General features: G+C 41.5%; 1 protein-coding gene across 12 annotated transcripts in view; it reads left to right on the plus strand.

The window, feature by feature from the left end:
• The window catches only part of unm_hu7910 (un-named hu7910), a 238,752-nt gene that overhangs the window by 148,679 nt on the left and 67,810 nt on the right, over window positions 1-22,263 (plus strand). For all 12 annotated transcript variants that reach the window (XM_041189895.1, XM_041189898.1, XM_041189900.1 and 9 more), the window contains one exon: window positions 425-463. In XM_041189895.1, the coding sequence (XP_041045829.1) occupies window positions 425-463 (39 nt within the window). The remainder of the gene's footprint in view (window positions 1-424; window positions 464-22,263) is intronic.

Here is a 22,263-nt window from a genome sequence, read left to right on the forward strand (position 1 = left end):
ATATTTGAATCATTCATATTCCACCTCCAAACAATTGCTACTGTTTTGTTTGCGGAGTGGAAAGAAAGAAATCTGCCATAACCTCGATACCCCAAACCCCAGAAAACTTGTCCTCCTTTGTCCTCATTCTAACTAGTAAATATTTACAGTAAAACTTAATGTTATAAGTTATACCTACGTGAGATGCTGTTTTACAAAAGCTATTTTTTCTAAAATATCAACTTGGCTATGTGTACACCATCCCTTTCTTAGTTGTATGGTTGTGACTTGCTTGTCAAATCTCACTATTTTAGGCGCTTAAAGGGGAGATTAAAAATCCAATTTGTTGTATTGATTGCTGTTTCAAAAATATATACAATAATCTGCTTTAACACTGAATTTTGGATATTCCTTAACCAATGAAATAATTTTTGTAATCTTCCAGACGAAAGATCTGACTCTGAAGTAAAGAAGGAAAAGAAAGGTAAGCTCCACCTTGTGCATTAACTGCTTCTAGCAACAATTATTAAAGGGTGACTTAGCAACTGTTGTTTAGGACACTGAAATTGGTATGCAGATGGTCATGCAGTTGGCCAAAGTTGCAATCAGTCTTGTGTGGCTGTTTTAGTTTGATTTGAACTGGTGGGGTGCAAGGCGGTTCCTTTTTAATTGGTCGAGATTGAATATTGTACCACCAGTAGAAAGGGGTGCTGAGAATGAACCCTGAGGATCAGCCAGTTTTCACTGAGGTGGCCTTGCTGTTTGCTGCTCTTAACACTTTTGTATAATTGTAGATGCTTCTTAATTTGACAGCCCACCCGCTTCCTGCTGAACAAGAAAACTTGTTTGCTGAAAACATTTTAACTGGCTCTGGCTTATTTATGCCTTTAGATGCCCCTTCGTCTAAAGGCATAAGCCAGAGCCAGTTAAAATGTATTCAGGACGCAAGTTCACCAAGTGGATGCATTTAAAATTGCCTGCTAAAGTTACTTATAAATATTTGGAAAGGTTCTTAGACCATTTAAGGTCATGTTAAGTTTACTATTTCAGAAAATAGTTCTCATCTACTTAACGCCCTAGATAATTGCTTGCAAAGTAAATTTACCAGGTGAATTGAGCTGCAATTTAGATTATTTTTTAATGAAAACACCCTGGTGTAGGGCGATATAATAGGTGTTGAAAATTAGGAAAGGCTGAAGTTGACTGTTTCCAGCAAGTAAGGGTGAAAAATGAGAGGCCATACATATGATTACATGTAAGAGATTTGGAGCAGGGCACAAGAAACTACACTAAATTGTAAGTAAGTGGAATTCACATCCAGGATTAGTGGTTGGGACAGACATAATGTCAGCACTCAGACTAGATTGAATAATGGATAACGGAAAAGGGGTTGAAGGGGTAAAGGAACAGGTTGTATAAACAGATAAGCTACTTGCTCATGCGGAAGGTAAATGCCAACCTGGAGAAATTGGATTGAATGGCCTGTTTTCCAGTGTTGTAATTTCTGTGTACGTACAGGCAAATATTAAATGGATTGCCTTAAGCTAAACTGGAAAATCTGTACCTCCGGGTTGCAAAAATATGGCAATTATTTTTGAGATTTGCACAGATGGGATCCTGCACTGGTAATACAATTACTCACTCTCTCAATTTTACAAACATTGTTTTTGGTGAACAACTTTATTAAAAGGGAAATTTTGTAGTTGCCTGGAATTACTTGAAATATAAAACTTGCAATCTTTTCACACTAGATGGCACTGTAAATTAATGAATGACTGACTTAGGCCTATTTTGTGCTTGATGTGTGAAATTGTATAGACAAATTTTTAAAGAATGTAAAACCAAATTTTCCGATGTGTAGAGCAGCGAGATCTGGACTTAAGTCTGTGTTGCACGTCAGGACCCTGTGGAAGTCCTGGCGTGCACATGTGCACTGTAACTGCCTGGGAAGTTTAAACTTCTGCTGGGTTGATTTGCACTGTCTGGGACCTTCCACGAATGTCTCAGACACTCAGCTCCAGGTTGGAGACTTGGGTCAAATATGCAAGTCTCACCTGAAAAGTCACCTTGCGAATGTTGGACCATTTAATCTCTGGTGTAATTCAGAGATTAACCAGCATAGCTGAACTGAGCAGCTCAACCGACCCCACCTCTCGCGCATCTCACCACCCTTCTGATCCGACCCAACCTGACTACCCTCCCCTACCAGCCTTGACCCAACCTAACCCCTTCAATCATATTTGACCAAGGCTCTGAAGTTCTCTTCCTAAATCTAGCTCCACCTTCTTCTCCTTTAGGACTCACCATATAACCCACCTCTTATGATCAGGATTTCAGTCGTACCTCGTAAACTCCGGCACTGTCAATTTTGCTTCCACTTCAATGTTATCTAATGTTGAATTTTCTATGTAAATGCTTGTTGGGGTGACTGGTATCAAGGATTTGTAAACAAATTTATAGCTGAAGTGTGTTTACTTGCTGCTTACGTAGAGTATCTAACCTTGCCACCTTTTCTTTTAAATATAATTTTACATGAATATGCACCCTGTAGAGTTGTGCACAGTGTGAAGATAAGTCTGAGCAACAAAATAACACTATCAAGTATGGAAGACTAAACATTTCATGTTATTACCTTAGCCCCTTTGTTTTATAAATTATGAAGGTTATGCAACAGTGCTGTTTTGGATTTTTACTGTTTGGAAATGGTAAGCTAAGTGGCCTTAATGACTGCTGCACCTGATGCCACCATTTGTCATTCTGAGCATTAGTGTAGTAAAATAAGGCGGTGCTGCTGCCTTCTGTAGCTCCGATACACAACAGAAGAGATGGCTTTCACCAGAAACAGCAGGAAATCAGCATATCCAAACAGGCAGTGATTGTTTTTTTTTCTCTCCTCACCTTTTGTTCCAAATCTGAAATCTGCCCTGTAGCAGGCCCCTTGGGTGACAGCACTGAGCTGCCTCTGTTCCTTTAGTGTTGATGCCAAGAGAATGGCATCCTTGAACTAACTAACTGTGGCAGTTACACTGGTAAATTTGGGGCACCTCATGAAAATTTGTGTTTTCTGCAAGGATACAGAATTGGATTTAACAGGATAAAAACAAGGAGCTGGCCCTTAAAGATGGAACAGGCTCAAGGGGCTGAATGGCCAGCTCCTGGTCCAATGTTCAGGTATATACTAGAGGGCTTCCTGTTATGCAGCATTGAGACCCATATAAATTAATGGTAACTCAGGAAACAAGCTTTCGTACAGTCTACATTCCTTATGTGTGAACCTAGGCAGTAAATATCAGCAATTCATTTGATCATAAGGACATCAGTTATTTGATTCTATACCAACTTGCGTAATGTTGCATATGCTCTTTCTCTGCAGCATGAATCACTGTTCACAGATTCAAATGGGAGCCCTGATATTTTTTCTTCCTCTCCCAACCCGAGTGTTCCGTGTGCTTCAGCAGCACAACAGCTGTTGTTTCATCTGCTAAGCCATCACAGGAGCAGTTTCTTTTCACATTTCTAATTTTAAGTTTCATTGGCTGAATTTTATCTATGCAGATTTTCACGAAGGAAAATTTTAACTTTGGTTTAATTTGACCCAATAAATTGCACTTAAGAATATTCCTGTAGTTGCTTTGCTTAATGGGTTAATTTGAGAGTATTGCAATTTGAATTGTCGAACATAGATAATTTAAAAAAAACTACTTCCCCAGATTTATTTTAATTAATATCACAATTTTCATGTTTTGTTCCTAAGAGGTCTATGTAGTTAATTTAATATGGAATGTTTTAGTGAAGCCATGAAATTATTCTGAACTGTTACAACTTATACAAAGTTATATTTTTTGAATGCTGATATCATTAAGCTCAGGTTTGAAAACGGAGAATTGTTGGGCTGAGTTTTCCAGCTGGAGTTGGGGACTCCAACACAGACTGTAAGTGGGTCCCAACTTTAATGGTGTTTGAGCCCCACCTGCCTGTACGATTGTCACAGTGATGGCCAGTTAATAGGGTGGGCAGCTTTTTGGGAGGACCAATAGGAGAACCCAAGCTTGAGGGTACCTGGCAGCCCCAGCTGGAGAACTGCTTCTGCGATGGCTCAGTGAGTGAAACACCACCTGTTGTGGTGCTGATGCACACAGAGCACTTCGTTTGGGAGGGAAAGGAAAAAAAAATAGGGTTCCCACTTGAATCTGTAGGCAGTGACTAGCGCTGCAAAGGAAGAGCCTATGCAATGTATACACAAGTCAGTATTGAATCAAATAACAGATGCCCCTGTGGTCAACTGACTTGCTAACATAGGATAAAAGAGCACTGCCGATGTAAGTGCAATGTCATGAGGGTACCTGGGGATGGAGCTGCCCTCAAGACTTTTAAAATTGGTATAAGTAAGTGTGGCTGCAGCTGCTGTGGACAGGGAGCTTCTCCACAGAATGGCCTAAAGCAGTGGCTATGACTTGACGATCACTGCAGGTCCAGGAGGGATTCAAATGACATGTCAATGATCCCCACCTCGTCAGACTGGAAGCTGCCTTTTACAGAGCTGACAGATTCAGCACACAGCAGGCTACTACTCTGATGGCCAGAAGATCCCATCTCCAATGGAAAATGGCCTCTAATCAAATCCTTAATTGGCATAATTGACTGCCTGCCTTGTTTGGAGCAGGCTTCTAACTTCCTTCCCTGGGAAGTCCCAGAGGCAGGAATGTGTCAAAGAGCCAGCTTCCCTTTATTTTCCCAGACCTCCTACCTCCAACTTTGTCTCCATGGCACCTGGAAAATTCAGTCCGTTGTCTCTGAACCAAATCTAATTGAAGAATTTTTTCTTTTGTCTCTTCATATATTTGGGAAATATTTTTGAGATAATTATCAAGAACATATCACAAGCTGGTTAAAGATGGTCTGGATTGACACTACCTTGTGTAGAGTGAGTCACATAGACCAGAAAACTCCTGATCTGTCATTTGTATTGAATAGGTTGATCGTAGCTGGGGTAACAGTGAGACGTCTCCTATTGGCTTCATGGGTACTGGACTAGATAAGAAAAGGTTAGCTCTGGTTCCCACTCCTGATTCATAGCCCAAGATTCTGGCTGAAGGATAAAGCTCAACTGTAATGTGGCAGTTACATTATCAATATCATGCTGTCAATATTCATACATGAAGAATTCTAATTTGGGAAGGCACCAGAAAGCTTTTCATTGTGCCATAACCCCCCCTGCTGTTCCATTAATGCTGTCTGGCTGCTGACAGCTGATAAACGATGTGAATCTCACATTGGAAAATACAGCAGTCATTTGAGAAAATAATTGTCTTGGGATGTGGGTGACATTGGCAAGGCTGTATTTATTGTCCATTTCTTGTTGCCCTGGAGTGGTGATAGTTGGTTTTCTCCCATTACCTCTTCAATTTTTTAAAGTTATGGTGCTTCTACAATGATGTTTGACAGGGAATTCTATGATTTTATTTCCTGATGATAATGAAATAATGATACATGTCCAGTGTGTCTTGGAATTGATGGTGTTCCCATGGTATTGCTGCATTTGGTCTCCTCGTGGTAGGGGTCACAGGGTTAGGAACTTTTGTCAAAGTAAATTAGCTGCATGCATACTGCATTACAGTGTACCAGTGCTGGAGAGAGTGGATGCCAATCTAGCGGCAGTAGTGCTAATCAAGCAGACTGCTTTGGCCTTGATGGTGTTGATTTTCTTGAACGTTGTTATAACCATACCCTACTCAGGCAAGTGGTGAATCTTTAGCACATGCTCATTTTGAGCCTTGTAGATGGTGGAAAGGCATTGCAGAGTTAGGAGGTGAACCACTTATCAAAGTACTGTGCTTCTGTCTTGATCTTATAGCCATGTTGTTAATATGGCTGGCCCAGTTAATCTTGTTTATTTTTTCTGTAGTTTTTCAAAGAGTTAATATTGAACAGTACACCTGAACATTTTTATTAAAGAAAGAAAAATAATTAAAAGAATTATGATTAACTTATATACTTGTTTTTGGCCAATCATATTTAAATATTGTTGAAAGTTTTTGTTGAAATGGTAAGACTTGATGGGGTCACTGGGATTCGGACCCCTTAAGTGCAAGGGAGCTGAATTGTTCAATTAAGTCTGCTACTTCATATTGTCTGGAGTATGATCAAATACTCTGCACTTGTCTGGATGAAAGCAGCCCCAACAACACAAACCTAACACCATCTAAGATAAAGCAATCTGCTTGATTGGCATTCCATCCACCCGCTTAAACATTCACTCCCTCCACCACTGGCACACATTGGCAGTAGTGTGTAACAAATGTGCTGCAGCAACATGCCAAGAATTCTTCAACAGTACCTCCCAAACCTGCAACCTGTACCACCTAGAAGAACAAAGGCAGCAGGTGCATGGGAACACCACCATTTGCATGTTCCCCTCCAAGTCACACACCATCCTAACTTGGAACTATATTACTGTTCCTTCACTGTCACTGGGTCAAAATCCTGGAATTCCTGACGTCTCCACCACTTTCTTGAGGGCAGTTAGGGATGGACAATAAATGCTGGCCCTCCCAATAATGTCCAAGTCCCATGAATGAATAAAAATAAATGAATTTGTAATTAGTAAGCTCCTATTGCTGCTGAATCACCTTTAGTAAAATGAGGATAGTTTTTTTTCGGAACTGAATCTAACATTGTTACAAACAAAGTTATGAACTAATGGTAATAATGGATTCTTCTTGGGCGTGGGGGTCAAAGACTTGTACAGACCAGCGAAGTGACTTTACCTTGCCATCAATCAACCTTGCCATCAGCCCATCAATAATCAGGTTTAAGATCTAGATCTAGGGATAAGTGATACTACCGGGAATCATTTAGCTTTGCTATTTGCGGTATTGCTTGTCAGAAGTATCCAATAAAACTGTTGTTTGAGAGCGATTACTACTTCAGAAGGATAAGGTCCCATTATTTACATTGCAGGGCTGCTGCTTGCTATTTTGTTGTATAAAGCAACTGTGTAGTATTACTACTTTGCAAAGCATAACTAATTTTTATTTAATGAAAAACACACTTTCATTGTCTCTTTAAATTATCATATTCTCTATTTCATTGTTAGTGCTTTTGTAAACTGTTTTTGCTTTTACTGTTGCTAAACTATGAATTTATAGATTTATTCACTAAATGTCAACTTTACTATTTTGGATCTGTACAACTGTTCCATTTAGCATATAGTTCTTGTTCCCAAGCTAACAATTTTAAACTTGTCTGCAATGAACTGCACCTGCCACCTACTGTCCAGATTTGTTGCCTAGCTTCCTATTTTGATGTCATATCATATACAAACTTGGTGTTTTTGTTTATGAGTGCTTTGTCTCCAGATAAATGTATATAGAGTAGTGGCTGCAAGACTAACTTGAACTCATTGCTTAGGGCAATGATAACCTGAAAGGATCCCCTTTATTGCTACTTTGTTTCCTATGTTGGTCTCCACACTTGGGGTATGATTGCAGTTTCCGACATCGTTTTTTTTCCCCTGTGTATCTTGCATGTTTTTCCCTGCAGCTGATTGATTTCTTGGTTAATGCCTGCATGCATGACAGAGCAGACAACCATGAATTCATTGACATATGTTGGTCCAAGTTTCTGAAATAATTTATAACTTGCTGCTTTTCACTTTTTTTGAATTACAAGCTATATACTTGTGGAATTCTGGACATTTCCCTCAATGCATATATAGCCTCTTCCTCTTAATTAAAAGTCACTTAATTTAAATTATCTTTTGATTCAAAGTGGAATGGAATTCAAACCTACTGGTGAATTTGAATCCCCACTGCAAGTGGATCTTGATCAGTGAAATCGAATACCTATTCAAATTCTACTGGATTTAATTGCATGGTGAGTTTTGAAATGGCTGATTCACAATGCAGATAAAGGGTTGATTCCAAATTCATTCAAATTTTCCAGCAAGACAAGATTGAAAAGCCCAGGAAGGACTGGTGTTCTGAGCCTCATGAACCCAGTTGAATTTTAATGTTAATGCTTGAGTGGTTATTACTAGAGAGGAGAAAGTCCAAACAAGTGGATGTACTAAGATGGATAAAAAGAAACTAGCCACCACTGTAGCCATACCGTACAATTATGTGCAGTTGAAGAAGTGGTTGGCAACTAAACTAGATAGCCTTGATGATAGTTCTTTCTGACCTGCATACATGACTGACAAATACTTTGGAGGCAGAAAGGCAAATGTGTTGTAGGCATTTGTAAGAGCGTTTTGCAAAATATTTGACCTTTAACATTGTGCAGCTTGCGCTGTGCTCACATTTCAGTTTCATGAAGTCCAATAGATGCTTTTAATGTTCCATGGGTTTTTTGTGTTTCTGTATTGTATTGTTTTGCTGTGCTGTTTCACTAAAATTGCTTAATTTCAACTTTTGGATAGTTCAGACTTTCATTTGAGGAAAAATAACTTCAAATTCTTTGGCGTATGCTGTACATTTATAAAATATGTTCCTATTCTTTGTAGTTTCCTTAATGCAAGACTACACATTTCCTAATTGCAAACGTTCAGTATTTATTTGCTTTCTCAAATTTAATACTTCAGTTCAGTGTGATTACGTTATGCATCTTTATTTATAGATCCTGTTAATTTTTGGGGTATTTTGCATGACTAATATCTGATTACTTGCAAGAAGACCTCCAGATATTTTTACCTCCTAGGATTTGCCAGCTATCAGATAACAATTCAGTCAATTTCAACGTGGCTTCTGACCTTAGCTCATGAGGGCTCATCTGTTGTAAAGCTCAGGACGCATTATTTATTAAAATCAATTTTAGTGACGTAGTGTCTTGAGTATAGTAATATGCTGCTGAGAAAATTTAAGGATTACAAAAACATTATGGAAAGACAATATGCAAAAGGACTGCTACTGTCATTAGATTTTTGCCTGACTATTTCCTGGTACATAACATAGGAATTCCCTTCTCAACAGCACTGTGGGTGTATCTACACCACATGGACTGCAGCAGTTCAAGAAGGCAGTTCATCACTTTCTCATAGGCAATTAGGGATGGGCAATAAATGCTGGCCTAGCCTGCCATGCCCACATCCCATGAACGAATTTAAAAATAAAAAGGTGTTTCATGAGTTTCTTATAGGATATGGACAAGGGAAATAAATGTTGGCATTTATTAGCAATCCCTAATTTCCCTTTAGAAAGTGATGGTAAGCCACCTTCTGGGCAACTAAGCAACTTGCTAGACTATTTCAAAGGAATTAAAAATCAACTTTGTGAAGCCCTACTTTGACAGTGTCGAATGTCTTGGTGTGATCCATGAAACTAAGATAAAGGGGTTTACCCTGTTGCTGGCATATGGAGATGATGGCCACAGTAGATCTGCTGGTAGATCTGCCGACATGAAAACTGCATTGTGCTTCTGGGTATACTCGATCTGTAAGCAAATGGAATCTTTTAAGTATGACCCTAGCAAAGGCCTTCCCCATGATGCTAAGGAGTGAGATGCCCCTGTAGTTGTTGCAAGCTCCTCTGTTGCCTTTGTTTTTGTATAGTGTGATGATTTTGGCGTCATTGGTCTCTTGAGGAAAGGAGCCTACCTTCTAGCGGAGAAGGTCGTAAAGATGTGGCAATAGATGAGACTTTCCAGGCTTGAGAAGTTCAGCCCCATCCTTGCCTCGTGCTCTTCTGTTCACTTGGTAGTCTATGGCCCTTTTGAGCTCAAGTCCTGAGAGTTCTTCATCTAACCCATCCATGACAGGAAGTTACAATGACAGTCTGCAGAGCAGGGCTCTAGAAGGTTTTGGGAAAATTGGCTGTCCTCCAAAGCTCCTTAATCTCATCCACTCCTTCCATGGCAGCATGTATTTCCCCATATAGTTCATTGGCTCTGCTTCCGACAGTTTGGGAGTGAAAAATGGAGTCAAACAGGGCTGTTTCTTAGCCCCCACACTGGTTGGTATTTTCTGCTCCATGCTTCTGACCTTTGCCTTCCCTGCAGATAAGGATGGACTCTCTTGTACACAAGCTTAGAGGGCAAGTTCTACAATCTATCAAGACTGAAGGCAAAGACAAAAACGCGTGTCCTGATCTGTGCTGACCATGCTGCACTAGTCACCCACACAGCAACTCAGTTACAATGACTCATGAACTGTCTCTCCTTTGCCTGTAACATGTTCTCCCTGACTATAAACTCCAATAAAACCATGGTCATCGTGTTGCATTTCTGCCACTGATCACATTAAATAACACCCCGCTGTAAGTGGTTAGGAAATTCTGCTAAATTAGGTCCATGGTGATGGACAATCTGTCCCCCGATGCAAAGCATGATACACGTGTAAGCTACCACCTTTGGCCAGCTTGCAAAGTGCATATGGAATAACACCAGGCTGACCTTTGGACCAAGCTGACGGTTTATAAGGCCTGTGTGTTCAGCACCTTGATGTATGGTTGTCAAATATGGCTTGCAGCTACCAGGAAAAGAAGGAAGCTCAGTAATTCCATTTTCACTGTCGGCAGCACATTGTGGGTAAAACCTGACAGGACAAAAATCATGAATGCAGCAGTCCTCTGAAGGCAGAGCTCTGAAGCATGTTGGCACTAATTAAACAGAGGTGGCATTGGTGCCCCAGGCACATCCATGGGATGAAAGATGGTTGCATACCCAAGGATCTTCTATTTGGTGAGGTAGATTGGGCCAGATGACCAGCAGTGCACCCAAGGCTCTGTTTCAAGAATGCTTGCAAGCATGCCATAAAGCCCATAAATGTTGACTATCATCTGGGAGTCACTAACTTGTGAAGGAGGGAAATGGCAACATCACCTGTCAGATGGCATGCACATGATGACCATTGGCAACAGGTGCCAATTCTGAAAACAACCCGCAACATCGCTTGGTAGCTTTGTGAGGCACTTATGGCTGAATCTGCCTCTCAAAGATTGGCCTTCAGCAAAGGTGCACCAAATGAAGACAATGTGCCTAAATGGATTGTTTGCTGCGTGTCCATTATCTCTCATAGATGAAAGGATGCGAACACAAGAATCAATCACAGTGCTGTTGATCTGGCACCAGATATAGGCCAGATAGGGTAAGGACCAGTTGCTTCTAAGCTGCGCAGCAACTCCGAAGTCTCCAAGCAAGTTGTGCAGAAGTCAGCCACTTTAAATTATCTCACCTACTCAAAACAAAAATTAGAGGGAATGTTGACAAGGACATCAGATTTCCTTCCTAAAAGACATCAGTGAATCAGATGTGTTTTAATGACAACCCAGTAATTACATGGTCACTCTTATTGATCTAGCTTTTTGTTCCATATTTATTTATTAATGGAATTTAACTTCTGGCGTGGTGGAAATTGAACTCTGAATTACTAGTGCTGTAACCTAAACTCTCTGCCACAATTCCCAATGAGGGGGAAGGAAATTAGTAGTTCAATTACAACAGGGCACAAAATGGACAGGAGCAGACTGGCTGCCGAGTGTATTCCCAACCATTTCCCTTTGTGGTAAATGGGGAGAAGAAGATGCCAGGGCTTCTAATTCATTGTCACTGGCTTTGTGCCGTTGCGAAGTTAAATTTTCCTCCCTGGATTTCATAAGAACAAAAAAAGGTGTGCTATTTAATTTATTTATATGGTGATCTAAATGCTACCTCCCAGAGCTGGTGATATGTATTTGCTCAGTAGGTGCGCTTGTGTTCCTTGAACCTAGAGCAAACGTTTGAGAATGAGAGAGGTGGTAATGGAAGAATTTTGAAAGAGCATCCCAGTAGCCATCAGGTCACATCTGGAAGGCTGCAGAGTTTCTTTTATAGGGGCAGCTGTGGTTCTTGCAGTTGGGTATGATATATCACTTAAGCAGCTAAGCGGCAGTAGTTCTCCATTTGTTGACCCACACAAGAGTTGGAAAGATAGGCCAAATGGAAATTGACCAGCTTTGAGTAATAGTAAAGGGAATAGCAAGAAGGAAGGAGGAGATTCTTTCCAAGGTGGTCAAGAAGATGGTGTGAAAGATTGGGGTGCGACCAAAAGACCGACATATTATTACTGTCAGAAAATTGGACATGTGAAGGCAAACTGTTGGAGATTTAAGCCTAAATCAGTGGCACTAAACAGCAGAAATTTGCACAGAGAAAGCTGTATCAAAAGGTTGTGGGAAACCCATTGCTTCTAATATTTTACAGTGGGAATGGATAAGAATGGAAAGGATTATAAGGGGTTTATATTTGAAGGGGAGGTCGCTCCATTTTTGTCTAAGAGCGAGCCTAGAAAGATTGTTATCCTGAGAGATACTGATTTGGCTCAAGAGCTTATGGCTAGCGAAGGATTTAGATCTTTTGTTCAAAAAGCTTGCTGAATAAAAAATGTATTAATCCAAGGTCTTGATGAGAATTGTGTGCCTACCTCATTGTGTAGAGTGGATTTAAATTGTGGTCTGGTAAAGGGGTCTTGTACGGTTGGAACTTCTTCTAAATTGCTTATTAAGAATATAGATTTTACTTTGGACTTCAGATAGCAGGTAGTGTAGATTGTCCACCACCTGGGATGGCCATAGTTCCTGAGAGTAACAACTTGCTTATTTGTGATCTGTTTCAGCAAAGAATGTATTCAAATGAAAATACTGATGTATCCGCCTCAGTAAGAGAAACAGTACAGAGGCAGCAGAAGCACCTGCAGAATTTCAAATTTAAAAACGTTAAAAAGGAAAGGAGGACTGAGACCACAATATGACCCTGAGGGACCAGTGACACTTCACACCAAATCACGAGTGCTTGTTAGTGTAGAGATACAGGATACAACAGCAGGAATTCAGGCAGGTGGACAGTTGACAAAAGACCATTTAAAATCCCAAAATGATTGGGTTGGTGTGGTTTGTGAATTGCGTGGAAGATTCAAAAGTGTTAGGAAGGAAAGTGAAAGCCCAGAATAAGGAAGCTGTTGATCGCTCAAAAAAAGATATGTTCTGAATAAGATCAGGAAGGGTTACAAAGTTCAGGCCAAACAGGAATATCTAACCTTTCTGCTTGCGACTAAAAAGCATCTGAATGATATTCTCAAAGTGTCTAAGGGAACATTTAGACCAATGTAGGAACAAGTTGTTGGCACCAAGAGAAGCTGTTTTGAACTTGGGATCTCAAAGAGAGAATCTGAAGTGTTTGAGTCTGAAAAATGAACTTGAGGGAAGATACATCTGAAGATAAAGGAGAGAGCGACAATTTAACTATGGACTTCGCTCTGCAAAGAACCTCTTGGCTAAAGAGAGGATTTAGAAGAAAATGCAGGCTGAGTTATGATAATTTATGATTAAATCATTCTAATCCTACATGTTCATGTACTTTTGTTCTGGTTAAACTCTTATAATTCTGTAAATACAATATATGAAATTATGAAAAATAAAATTGGTACCTGTACAGAATGTAGTAAGCTATTTCTTATAAGTTTATGATAATTTGTTGTATTTTGAAAGTTATTGCGAAGTGACCTTTACTATGATTTAGCTTTCCTTTTTTCCCAAGGGAACAGTGAGGAGAATTTGTTTTTGGATTTTTGTCTGTTTTTTATGGTAGACCAAAGCCAGATACTGTAACATTTAACGTACAGAATGTACCAAGCTTGGATACATCAGATCTTACCTCGGGGCAGGGGTGGAATCCTGTTGGGAGATATTAACAGGGCACAAATCAGTTCAAGGGGCAGAGTGAGTGGCAGTTCATGGGCAATGGTTGCTCAGTCCAGCTGGGAAGCAATGCCAGCTCAGGAAAGCTGTAGTGTTTGTCTACTCAGTGCTGTTAGATAATTAGGATCATGCAGGTGTGTAAATGCTTTAGGTGTTATGGGTACAGTCTGGCCAACCCAATGGAGAAGAGATTGAACGGCGGGGGGGGAGGTGGTTAAGAGCAGTTGGAGTCTTGTTGCTTTTAACGCTTCAACTCGGTGTAGACTGAAGAAATAAGAGGTCCTTCAGTTTGACATGGAGCTGCTGTCGAAAGGAAATCAGAGGCCAAGCCTATAAAGGCGAAAAGCTGAGACCACTCGTGTGGAAGATCAAATGTAAAGGACTATGTTCACTGGCATCTGTGTGGGTTGCTGAGAAAATTTGACAGATCTGTCTTGGTATGTGCAGTTGGTGGTGTGTTTGATCACAGTTTGCCTGTTAGTTCATGTTTACCTTGTTAACTCTGTATGTTAGAGTATAAGATAGATGGTGTCGATTGTTTGCTTTGTTGACTCTTGTATAGTAAAAATTCTTCTGTTTATTTAAAACCATGGAATCTTGTAGCTTTATTCTCTTCGTTAGTAACTAGGATTTCGAATTTTGTCTACTTTTTTGTTAAAACTACTCTTCCATAATTAGATCATAACAAAATTTGGAGTCTGGCTGAGATCATAAGTCGTCCTAAGTTTAAAAATTTGTGACAGTGAAGTAGTACTGCTTTGTGGCTGACATTTTGCAGTCTTATGGATTTGCAACTGGCGGTATACTCTGCATGAAATGATTAGAAACCAGCACCTACAACTTGACAGTAGTCTTATTTTATCTTAAATTGTGAAGTCTGTTTTTTAAAATTTCAACACATGCTGACAGTAACCCAACTGTTGCAATTTTCTTTTGTTATAAATGTAGCTGGCAAGGCCAGCATTTATTGCCCACCCAGAATTGCCCCGAAGAACATGGTGGTGAGATGATAGGACACTGTCCTGAGGAATTCCTGCAGCAATGCTTGGGCTGAAATGATTGCCCCCAACAAACATGGCCATTTTCTTTTGTGCTAGATATGATTCCAGGCAATGGAGAGTTTTTCTTTTGATTCCCATTGACCTCACTTAGACTCGGGCTACTTGATGCCCCAATCTGTCAAATGCTGCCTTCATGTCAAGGCCAATCGCTCTCACCTCACCTGTTGAATTCAGCTTTTTGTATGTGTTGGACCAAGGCTGTCGTGAAGTTGAGAGTGAAGTCATCCTGGTGGAACCCAAATTGAGCATAGGTGAGCAGGTTTGTATTGAGTTAGTGCTAGTTGACAGAACTGTCGATGACACCTTCCTTCACTTTGAGAGTAGACTTGGACAGTAATCGGCCAGATTGTGCTTATCCTGTATTATAAATACAGAGTTCATGGTTCATTGTAATATTTAAGAGAGAATATTTAGTTCTGGGAAGATTAAAGTTTAACTGTAGAAAGTGGGGTAAATGCAACTACAGCAGCTTGAAGAAAAAGGTTGGGGCCATGTTTACTTTTAAGGGGTTAACAGCAAAAAGGTAAGATCATTAAAAAAAAACAGGTGGGCTTCCTTAGCTGGAGAATTAGAGACATGTTGTCTACACTGCTAGCAAAGAAATGCAGCCCATAGAGTTGTTGGTTTTGGGAGTTAAAGGTAAAATTAATTTAAGAGCATTCAGTGAACTCTGGAAGACCACATCGTTATTGAGATGTGTGGAGCTTAAGAAGGTTCTAGGTTTTCAACTTATCTGTGTGTTTGCTTGGGCAGAGAGTGTTTTGCAGCAGGGGAAAAGGTCACACCAAAAAGGTGCTGCTGTGAGCAGGCTCTAGGCAGCAAAAGTGTTGCTGTTAGCGGGGTCTGTCTATCTGGGGCTCAGGAGATGTCCCAGGAGCTGTTTTGATAGTTCTGTGCAGTTAGGACTCGGGAGAAGTCCTGAGGAGTTAAGAAGGTGGCAGAAGGTCACTGGCTCAATGCTGGAAAGTTTTATGGCTCAGAATAAGTCATCAGCCATTTGTAGCTTGGTATAGCTGGGGAGATTGGAGCTTGGTGAAATTCAGGGGAAGTGTCATCCCAGTGAAGCTAGCTGGCTATTAACTGAAATTGTGCCAGAGTGCAGACTCTGAAATCCAGGGGAAGGAGCATCATAAGACCATAAGACATAGGAGCAGAAATTAGGCCATTCGGCCCATCGAGTCTGCTCCGCCATTCAATTATGGCTGATAAGTTTCTCAACCCCATTCTCCCGCCTTCTCTCCATAACCTTTGATCCCCTTACCAATCAAAAATCTATCTATCTCGGTCTTAAATACACTCAATGACCTGGCCTCCACAGCCTTCTGTGGCAATGAATTCCATAGATTCACCACTCTCTGGCTAAAGAAGTTTCTCCTCATCTCTGCTCTAAAAGATCTTCCCTTTACTCTGAGGCAGTGCCCTCGGGTCCTAGTCTCTCCTACTAATAGAAACATCTTCCCCACGTCCACTCTATCCAGGCCTTTCAGTATTCTGTAAGTTTCAATCAGATCCCCCCTCATCCTTCTAAACTCCATCAAATATAGACCCAGAGTCCTCAAACGTTCCTCATATGTTAAGCCTTTCATTCCTGGGATCATTCTCGGGAGACTAGATTGAAACCCTGGGAGGTGTGCAGTCATTGAGGCAGTCTGAGTTGAAGGATTCTTCACAAATGAAAAGTTTGGAATCCCTCATGAAGGAAACAGAGTTTCAGTGAGATGGGTTGACTCAGTGCCTACTGATGTCTGGGTGGATTGTTGAGAAATCCGTGGAATCTATCTTGTTCGCATCTGCCATTTATTGCACAGTGTGGTGTGCTTGACCACAGTTTGCCTGTTAATTCATATGTACCTTATATTAACCCTGAATGTTAGAGTATAAGATAGATGTTGTAAATTGTTTTATCTTTTTGATCTTGTGTGGTAAAGTTTATTTTTGCTCAAAACCTGTGAAATCTTGTGGCTTTATTCTCTTGGCAAATGCCTTGAATCTCAAGCTTTGTCTAATTTAAACAAAAAGTTATTGGGCTCTAACCAGATCTTAACAAAATTTTGGGGTCTGGTCCAGGAGTGTAACACCTGTTTGTGAAGAGGGTATATATACATGGGCAATTTTCCATATTATCAGGTAGATGCCAGTGTTGTAGCTGGAGGCATGGCTAGCCTGGAGCACAAGTTTTCAGCACTACCGCCGGGACGTTTTTGTTGTATCCTATAGCCTTTTGCCGTATTCATTGTGCTCAACCGCCTCCTGATATCACATGGAGTTAATCAAATTGACCAGTTTTTTTTTTTATTCTTTGAGTTTTTCATCGTGGCTTGATGCAACTGAGTGGCTTGCTAGGCCATTTCAGAGGGTAGTTAAGAGTCAAACACATTTTTGTGCATCTGGAGTCATGTGTTAGCCAGGCCGGTTAAGCATGGCAGCCTTAATTCTGCAAAGATCATTTAGTAAACCAAATTTTTTTTAACAATCCAGTAATTTCATTGTCTTCATTACTGATGCTAGCTTTTTATTCCAGAGTTATTCATTAACTGAATTTAAATTTCCTGGCTGCCGTGGTGGAATTTGAACTAGTGCCTCTGGATCATTAGTTCAGGCCTCTAATTACTGGTCACGTAACAGAACCATTATGCTATTGTACTCCATTGAAGAGACCTATGATTGCATTTTCATCGCTCAGATCAGATTTAGAAGCACTCGTTTGTCATAGAAACATACTCTTTAAGAGATTGCTTTTTTGCGCAGTTCCCTGTAGGGTCAGTAAGAGGAACATGGACAGTGAGGGGAGACCTCGGCCTGAGTGAGACTGAGACAGAGGCCGAGTAAGTATACTTGGGAATTTGGTTCAAAGTGGGAATTTTGTGCGTATTGGGAAAGAGTTGCTTTAGGTAAGGTTTACTGCAAGAAGTAAAGTGTGCTGAGTGGGGAGGAGGTGTTTTTTTCTTCACTTTTTCAGCCTCCAATATTTGATTTCCACTTTGCAGAAGAAGCAGGAAAACCAGTAACTGGTATTATTAGTTTATCAGCATTGTAAGTACTGTATTGTCTTATCAGCATTGTAAATTTTACTAGCAGTGCCGAAACCTATTGGGAGGTATAGACTTTATTAATTAGAATTAATTAGCAATTATTAATTATTAATACACATGTTGGAGATGGCAGGACAGCTAATGTGCTGATATTGCAGGATGTGGGAGTTTCTGGATCCCGGTGTGATCCAGGGCAAACACATTTGCAGTAAGTGTTTGCAGCTGCAGGAGCTTTGGCTCAGATTATTGAGCTGGAGGCTGATCTGCAGACAGTGCGGCACATCAGAGAGAGGTAAAGTTTATTCCACACTTTATTCTAGGAGACAGTCACATCCCTTAAGATAGAGCCTTCTGATTTGGCCAGTGGTCAGGGAGAGGTAGTTGTGACTGCGAGTGAGGAGGGAAGGGGACCCAGAGAGCAGGAGTGCAGGAGCTTCAGCCCTTGCAATTGTCCATTTTTTCATCTTGTTTGGATGAGAGTGGGGGTTGCAGGGTGGATGAGCCTTGGCACTGTGGTATAGGAAGCCATTCAAGTGGGGGGAGTTACAAGGACTGTAGTGGTAGTAGGGGACAGTATAATCACAGGGATTGACACTATTCTCCGCAGCAAAAAGCATGAGTCCAGACAGTGGTGTCTGGTGTCAGGGTTCGGGGCATCTGCTCAGGGCTGGAGAGGAACTTGCAGTGGGAGGGGGAGGACCCAGTCGTCATGGTCCATGTTGGTACCAAAGACATAGGCAGGGCAAAGGAGGAGGTTCTGCATGGTCACTATAGGAGTTTGGCACCAGATTAAGAAGCAGAACCTCAAAGGTCATAATCTCTGGATTATTACTGAGCTCCGTGCAAATTAGCATAGGACAAATCCAATTAGGGAGATGAATGCATAGCTCAAAGCCTGGTGTGGGAGAAGTGTGTTCCGGTTCATGGGGTACTGGGGAAAGTGGGATCTGTATTTTTGGGATGGTCTACACCCGAACTGTACTGGGACCAGAGTTCTTGCGAGCTGCAAAGGGAAGTAGAGAGGGTTTTAAACTAAGTTGTGGGGGCAAGATTACAAATTTGGAAGATATGGTAAATCAAAGAGTGGAGACAAGGCAAAAGAGAAAGGTATTATTTCGGGAAATGAAAAACAGACCATGACAGGAGGGGATAGAGAGTACAAGTCTAACAGTAAATCAATAGATGAGACTTGAGGTTATAAAATGAATAGAAGGATAAAACTAAAGGCTCTGCATCTGAATGCACACAGCATTTGAAATAAAACAGATGAACTGAGAGCCCACACACAAATAAATAACTATGATTTGATAGCCATTACAGAGACAAGGCTACAGGAGGACATGGATTGGGGTCTGATTATTAAAGGGTATAGGGCATTTAGGAAGGACAGGAAGTGAGGAAAAGGTGGAGGGGTGGCTCTCTTGTGTTAATACCATCATTAACTAATAGAAAAGGATAACCTCAGTTCAGGAAACCAGGATGTGGAAACTATTTGGGTAGAGATGAGAAATGGTAAAGGCAAGAAGTCACTTTAGGGAGTCATGTACAGGCCCCTAAAAGTAACCGCATGGCAGAATGGAGCTTAAAGGAAGAAACAATGGGAGCTTGTCAGAAAGGCATGGTGATAATCATGGGAGATTTTAAACTACAGAAAGACTGGAAAAGTCAGATGGACAAAGGTAGCCTAGATGGGGAGCTCATAGGATGGTTTCCAGGATTGTTTCTCAGAACAGCATGTTCTGGAGCCAACCAAAGAGCAGCCTATATCGGAACAGAAATACCTGGAAAAACTCAGCAGGTCTGGCAGCATCGGCGGGAGAAGAGCACAGTTGACGTTTCGAGTCCTCATGACCCTTCAACAGAACTAAGTAAAAATAGGAAAGGGATGAAATATAAGCTGGTTTAAGGGGGATGGGGGGGCGGGTTGTTGGGACAAGAAGCCAGTAATAGGTGGAGATAACCAAAGTATGTCACAGACAAAAGGACAAAGAGGTGTTGAAAGTGGTGATATTGTCTAAAGGAATGTGCTAATTAAGAGTAGGAAGCAGGACAAACAAGGTACAGATAGCTGTAGTGGGGGTGGGGTGAAGGAATACTAAAAAGACTAAAAGGTAGAGATAAATAATGGGTGGAAATACATTTAAAAATAATGGAAATAGGTGGGAAAAGAAAAATCTATATATAAATTATTGAAAAAAACAAAAAGGAGGGGAAAGAACCGGCAGGGGGTGGGGATGGAGGAGAGAGTTCATGATCTAAAATTGTTGAACTCAATATTCAGTCAGGAAGGCTGTAAAGTGCCTAGTCGCAAGATGAGGTGCTGTTCCTCCAGCTTGCGTTGGGCTTCACTGGAACAATGCAGCAAGCCAAGGACAAGAGAGCAGGGTGGAGTGTTGAAATGGCAAGCGACAGGGAGTCTGGGTAATGCTTGCGGACAGACCAAAGGTGTTCCGCAAAGTGGTCACCCAGTCTGCGTTTGGTCTCTCCAATGTAGAGGAAACCGCATTGGGAGCAACGAATGCAGTAAACTAAGTTGAGGGAAGTGCAAGTGAAATGCTGCTTCACTTGAAGGGAGTGTTTGGGCCCTTGGACGGTGAGGAGAGAGGAAGTGAAGGGGCAGGTGTACCAACAATTCCAACAACTCATCGACCCCAACACCCATCCAGGACCCTCCACCCCTGCCTGTGCCTCTGTCCCCATCCCGTCTTCCAATCCCAGCCCCAGCCGTGTATTCGCTATACCCCCTAATCTTCCCCTCTCCAACACTGAATGATCAGTGCTCAGCAAAGGACTTAGTTTCATACTCTTACGCCCTCACCTCAATGAATTTCGGGCTCGGCACGATGCTGAACTCTTCTTCCGCCGCCTTCATCTGCGTGCTCAATTCTTTGGGCAGGAGTCTTCTCCCCATTCAACAGATCCTTTTACCCACGGCCCATCTCCCACGCATCCACCCTCACACCTTCTCCTCCCTCCCAGAAACATGATAGGGTCCCCCTTGTCCTCACGTATCACCCCACCAGCCTCTGCATTCAAAGGATCATCCTCCACCATTTCCGCCAACTCCAGCATGGTGCCACCACCAAACACATCTTCCCTTCACCCCCCCCCCAGCGGCATTCTGTAGGGATCGTTCCCTCCTTGACACCCTGGTCCACTCCTCCATCACCCCCTACTCCTCAACCCCCCCTCCCACGGCACCTTCCCATGTAACCACAGAAGATGCAACACCTGCCCCTTCACTTCCTCTCTCCTCACCGTCCAAGGGCCCCAGCATTCCCTTCAAGTGAAGCAGCATTTCACTTGCACTTCCCTCAACTTAGTCTACTACATTCGTTGCTCCCAATGCGGTTTCCTCTACATTGGAGAGACCAAATGCAGACTGGGTGACCGCTTTGCAGAACACCTTCGGTCTGTCCACAAGCATTACCCAGACCTCCCTGTCGCTTGCCATTTCAACACTCCACCCTGCTCTCTTGCCCACATATCTGTCCTTGGCTTGCTGCATTGTTCCAGTGAAGCTCAACGCAAACTGGAGGAACAGCACCTCATCTTCCGACCAGGCACTTTACAGATTTCTGGACTGAATATTGAGTTCAACAATTTTAGATCATGAACTCTCTCCTCCATCCCCACCCCCTTTCTGTTTCTTCCCCCTCCTTTTTGTTTTTTCCAATAATTTATATATAGATTTTTCTTTTCCCACCTATTTCCATTATTATTTTTAAATGTATTTCCACCCATTGTTTATCTCTATCTTTTAGTATTTTTAGTATTCCTTCACCCCACCCCCACTAGAGCTATCTATACCTTGTTTGTCCTGCTTCCTACTCTTAATTGGCACATTCCTTTAGACAATATCACCACTTTCAACACCTCTGTCCTTTTGTCTGTAACATCCTTTGGTTATCTCCACCTATTACTGGCTTCTTGTCCCAACAACCACGCTCCCCTCACCCCCCCCCAACCCAGTTTATATTTCACCCCTTTCCTATTTTTACTTAGTTCTGTTGAAGGGTCATGAGGACTCGAAACGTCAACTGTGCTCTTCTCCGCTGATGCTGCCAGACCTGCTGAGTTTTTCCAGGTATTTCTGTTTCTGTTTTTCTTTTGGATTTCCAGCATCCTCAGTTCTTTGCTTTTAAGCAGGCTATATGAGACCTGGTATTGTAAAATGAGATGGGATTAATTAACGACCTCATAGTGAAGGGACCCCTAGACAGCAGCAACCATAATATGATTGAATTTTACATTCAGTTTGAGAGTGAAAGGAGTGAGTCCGAGACTGTTTTTAAACTTAAATAAGGGCAGTTATGAGCGCATGAAGAACAACTGGCTAAAGTGAATTGGCAAATTAGGTTAAGGGATAGGCCAGTAGAGATGCAGTGGCAGACATTTAAAGGGGATATTTCAGAATAGATGCATTCCAATGAGGTTAAAAAAAAAGTCCAAGTGATGGACACACCATCTATGGTTAACTAGAAAGGTTTAAGATAATATCAAATTTAAAGGATAAAATATTGT

Source organism: Carcharodon carcharias, chromosome 6 (assembly GCF_017639515.1).
Source record: "Carcharodon carcharias isolate sCarCar2 chromosome 6, sCarCar2.pri, whole genome shotgun sequence".
NCBI classification, from domain to species: domain Eukaryota; kingdom Metazoa; phylum Chordata; class Chondrichthyes; order Lamniformes; family Lamnidae; genus Carcharodon; species Carcharodon carcharias.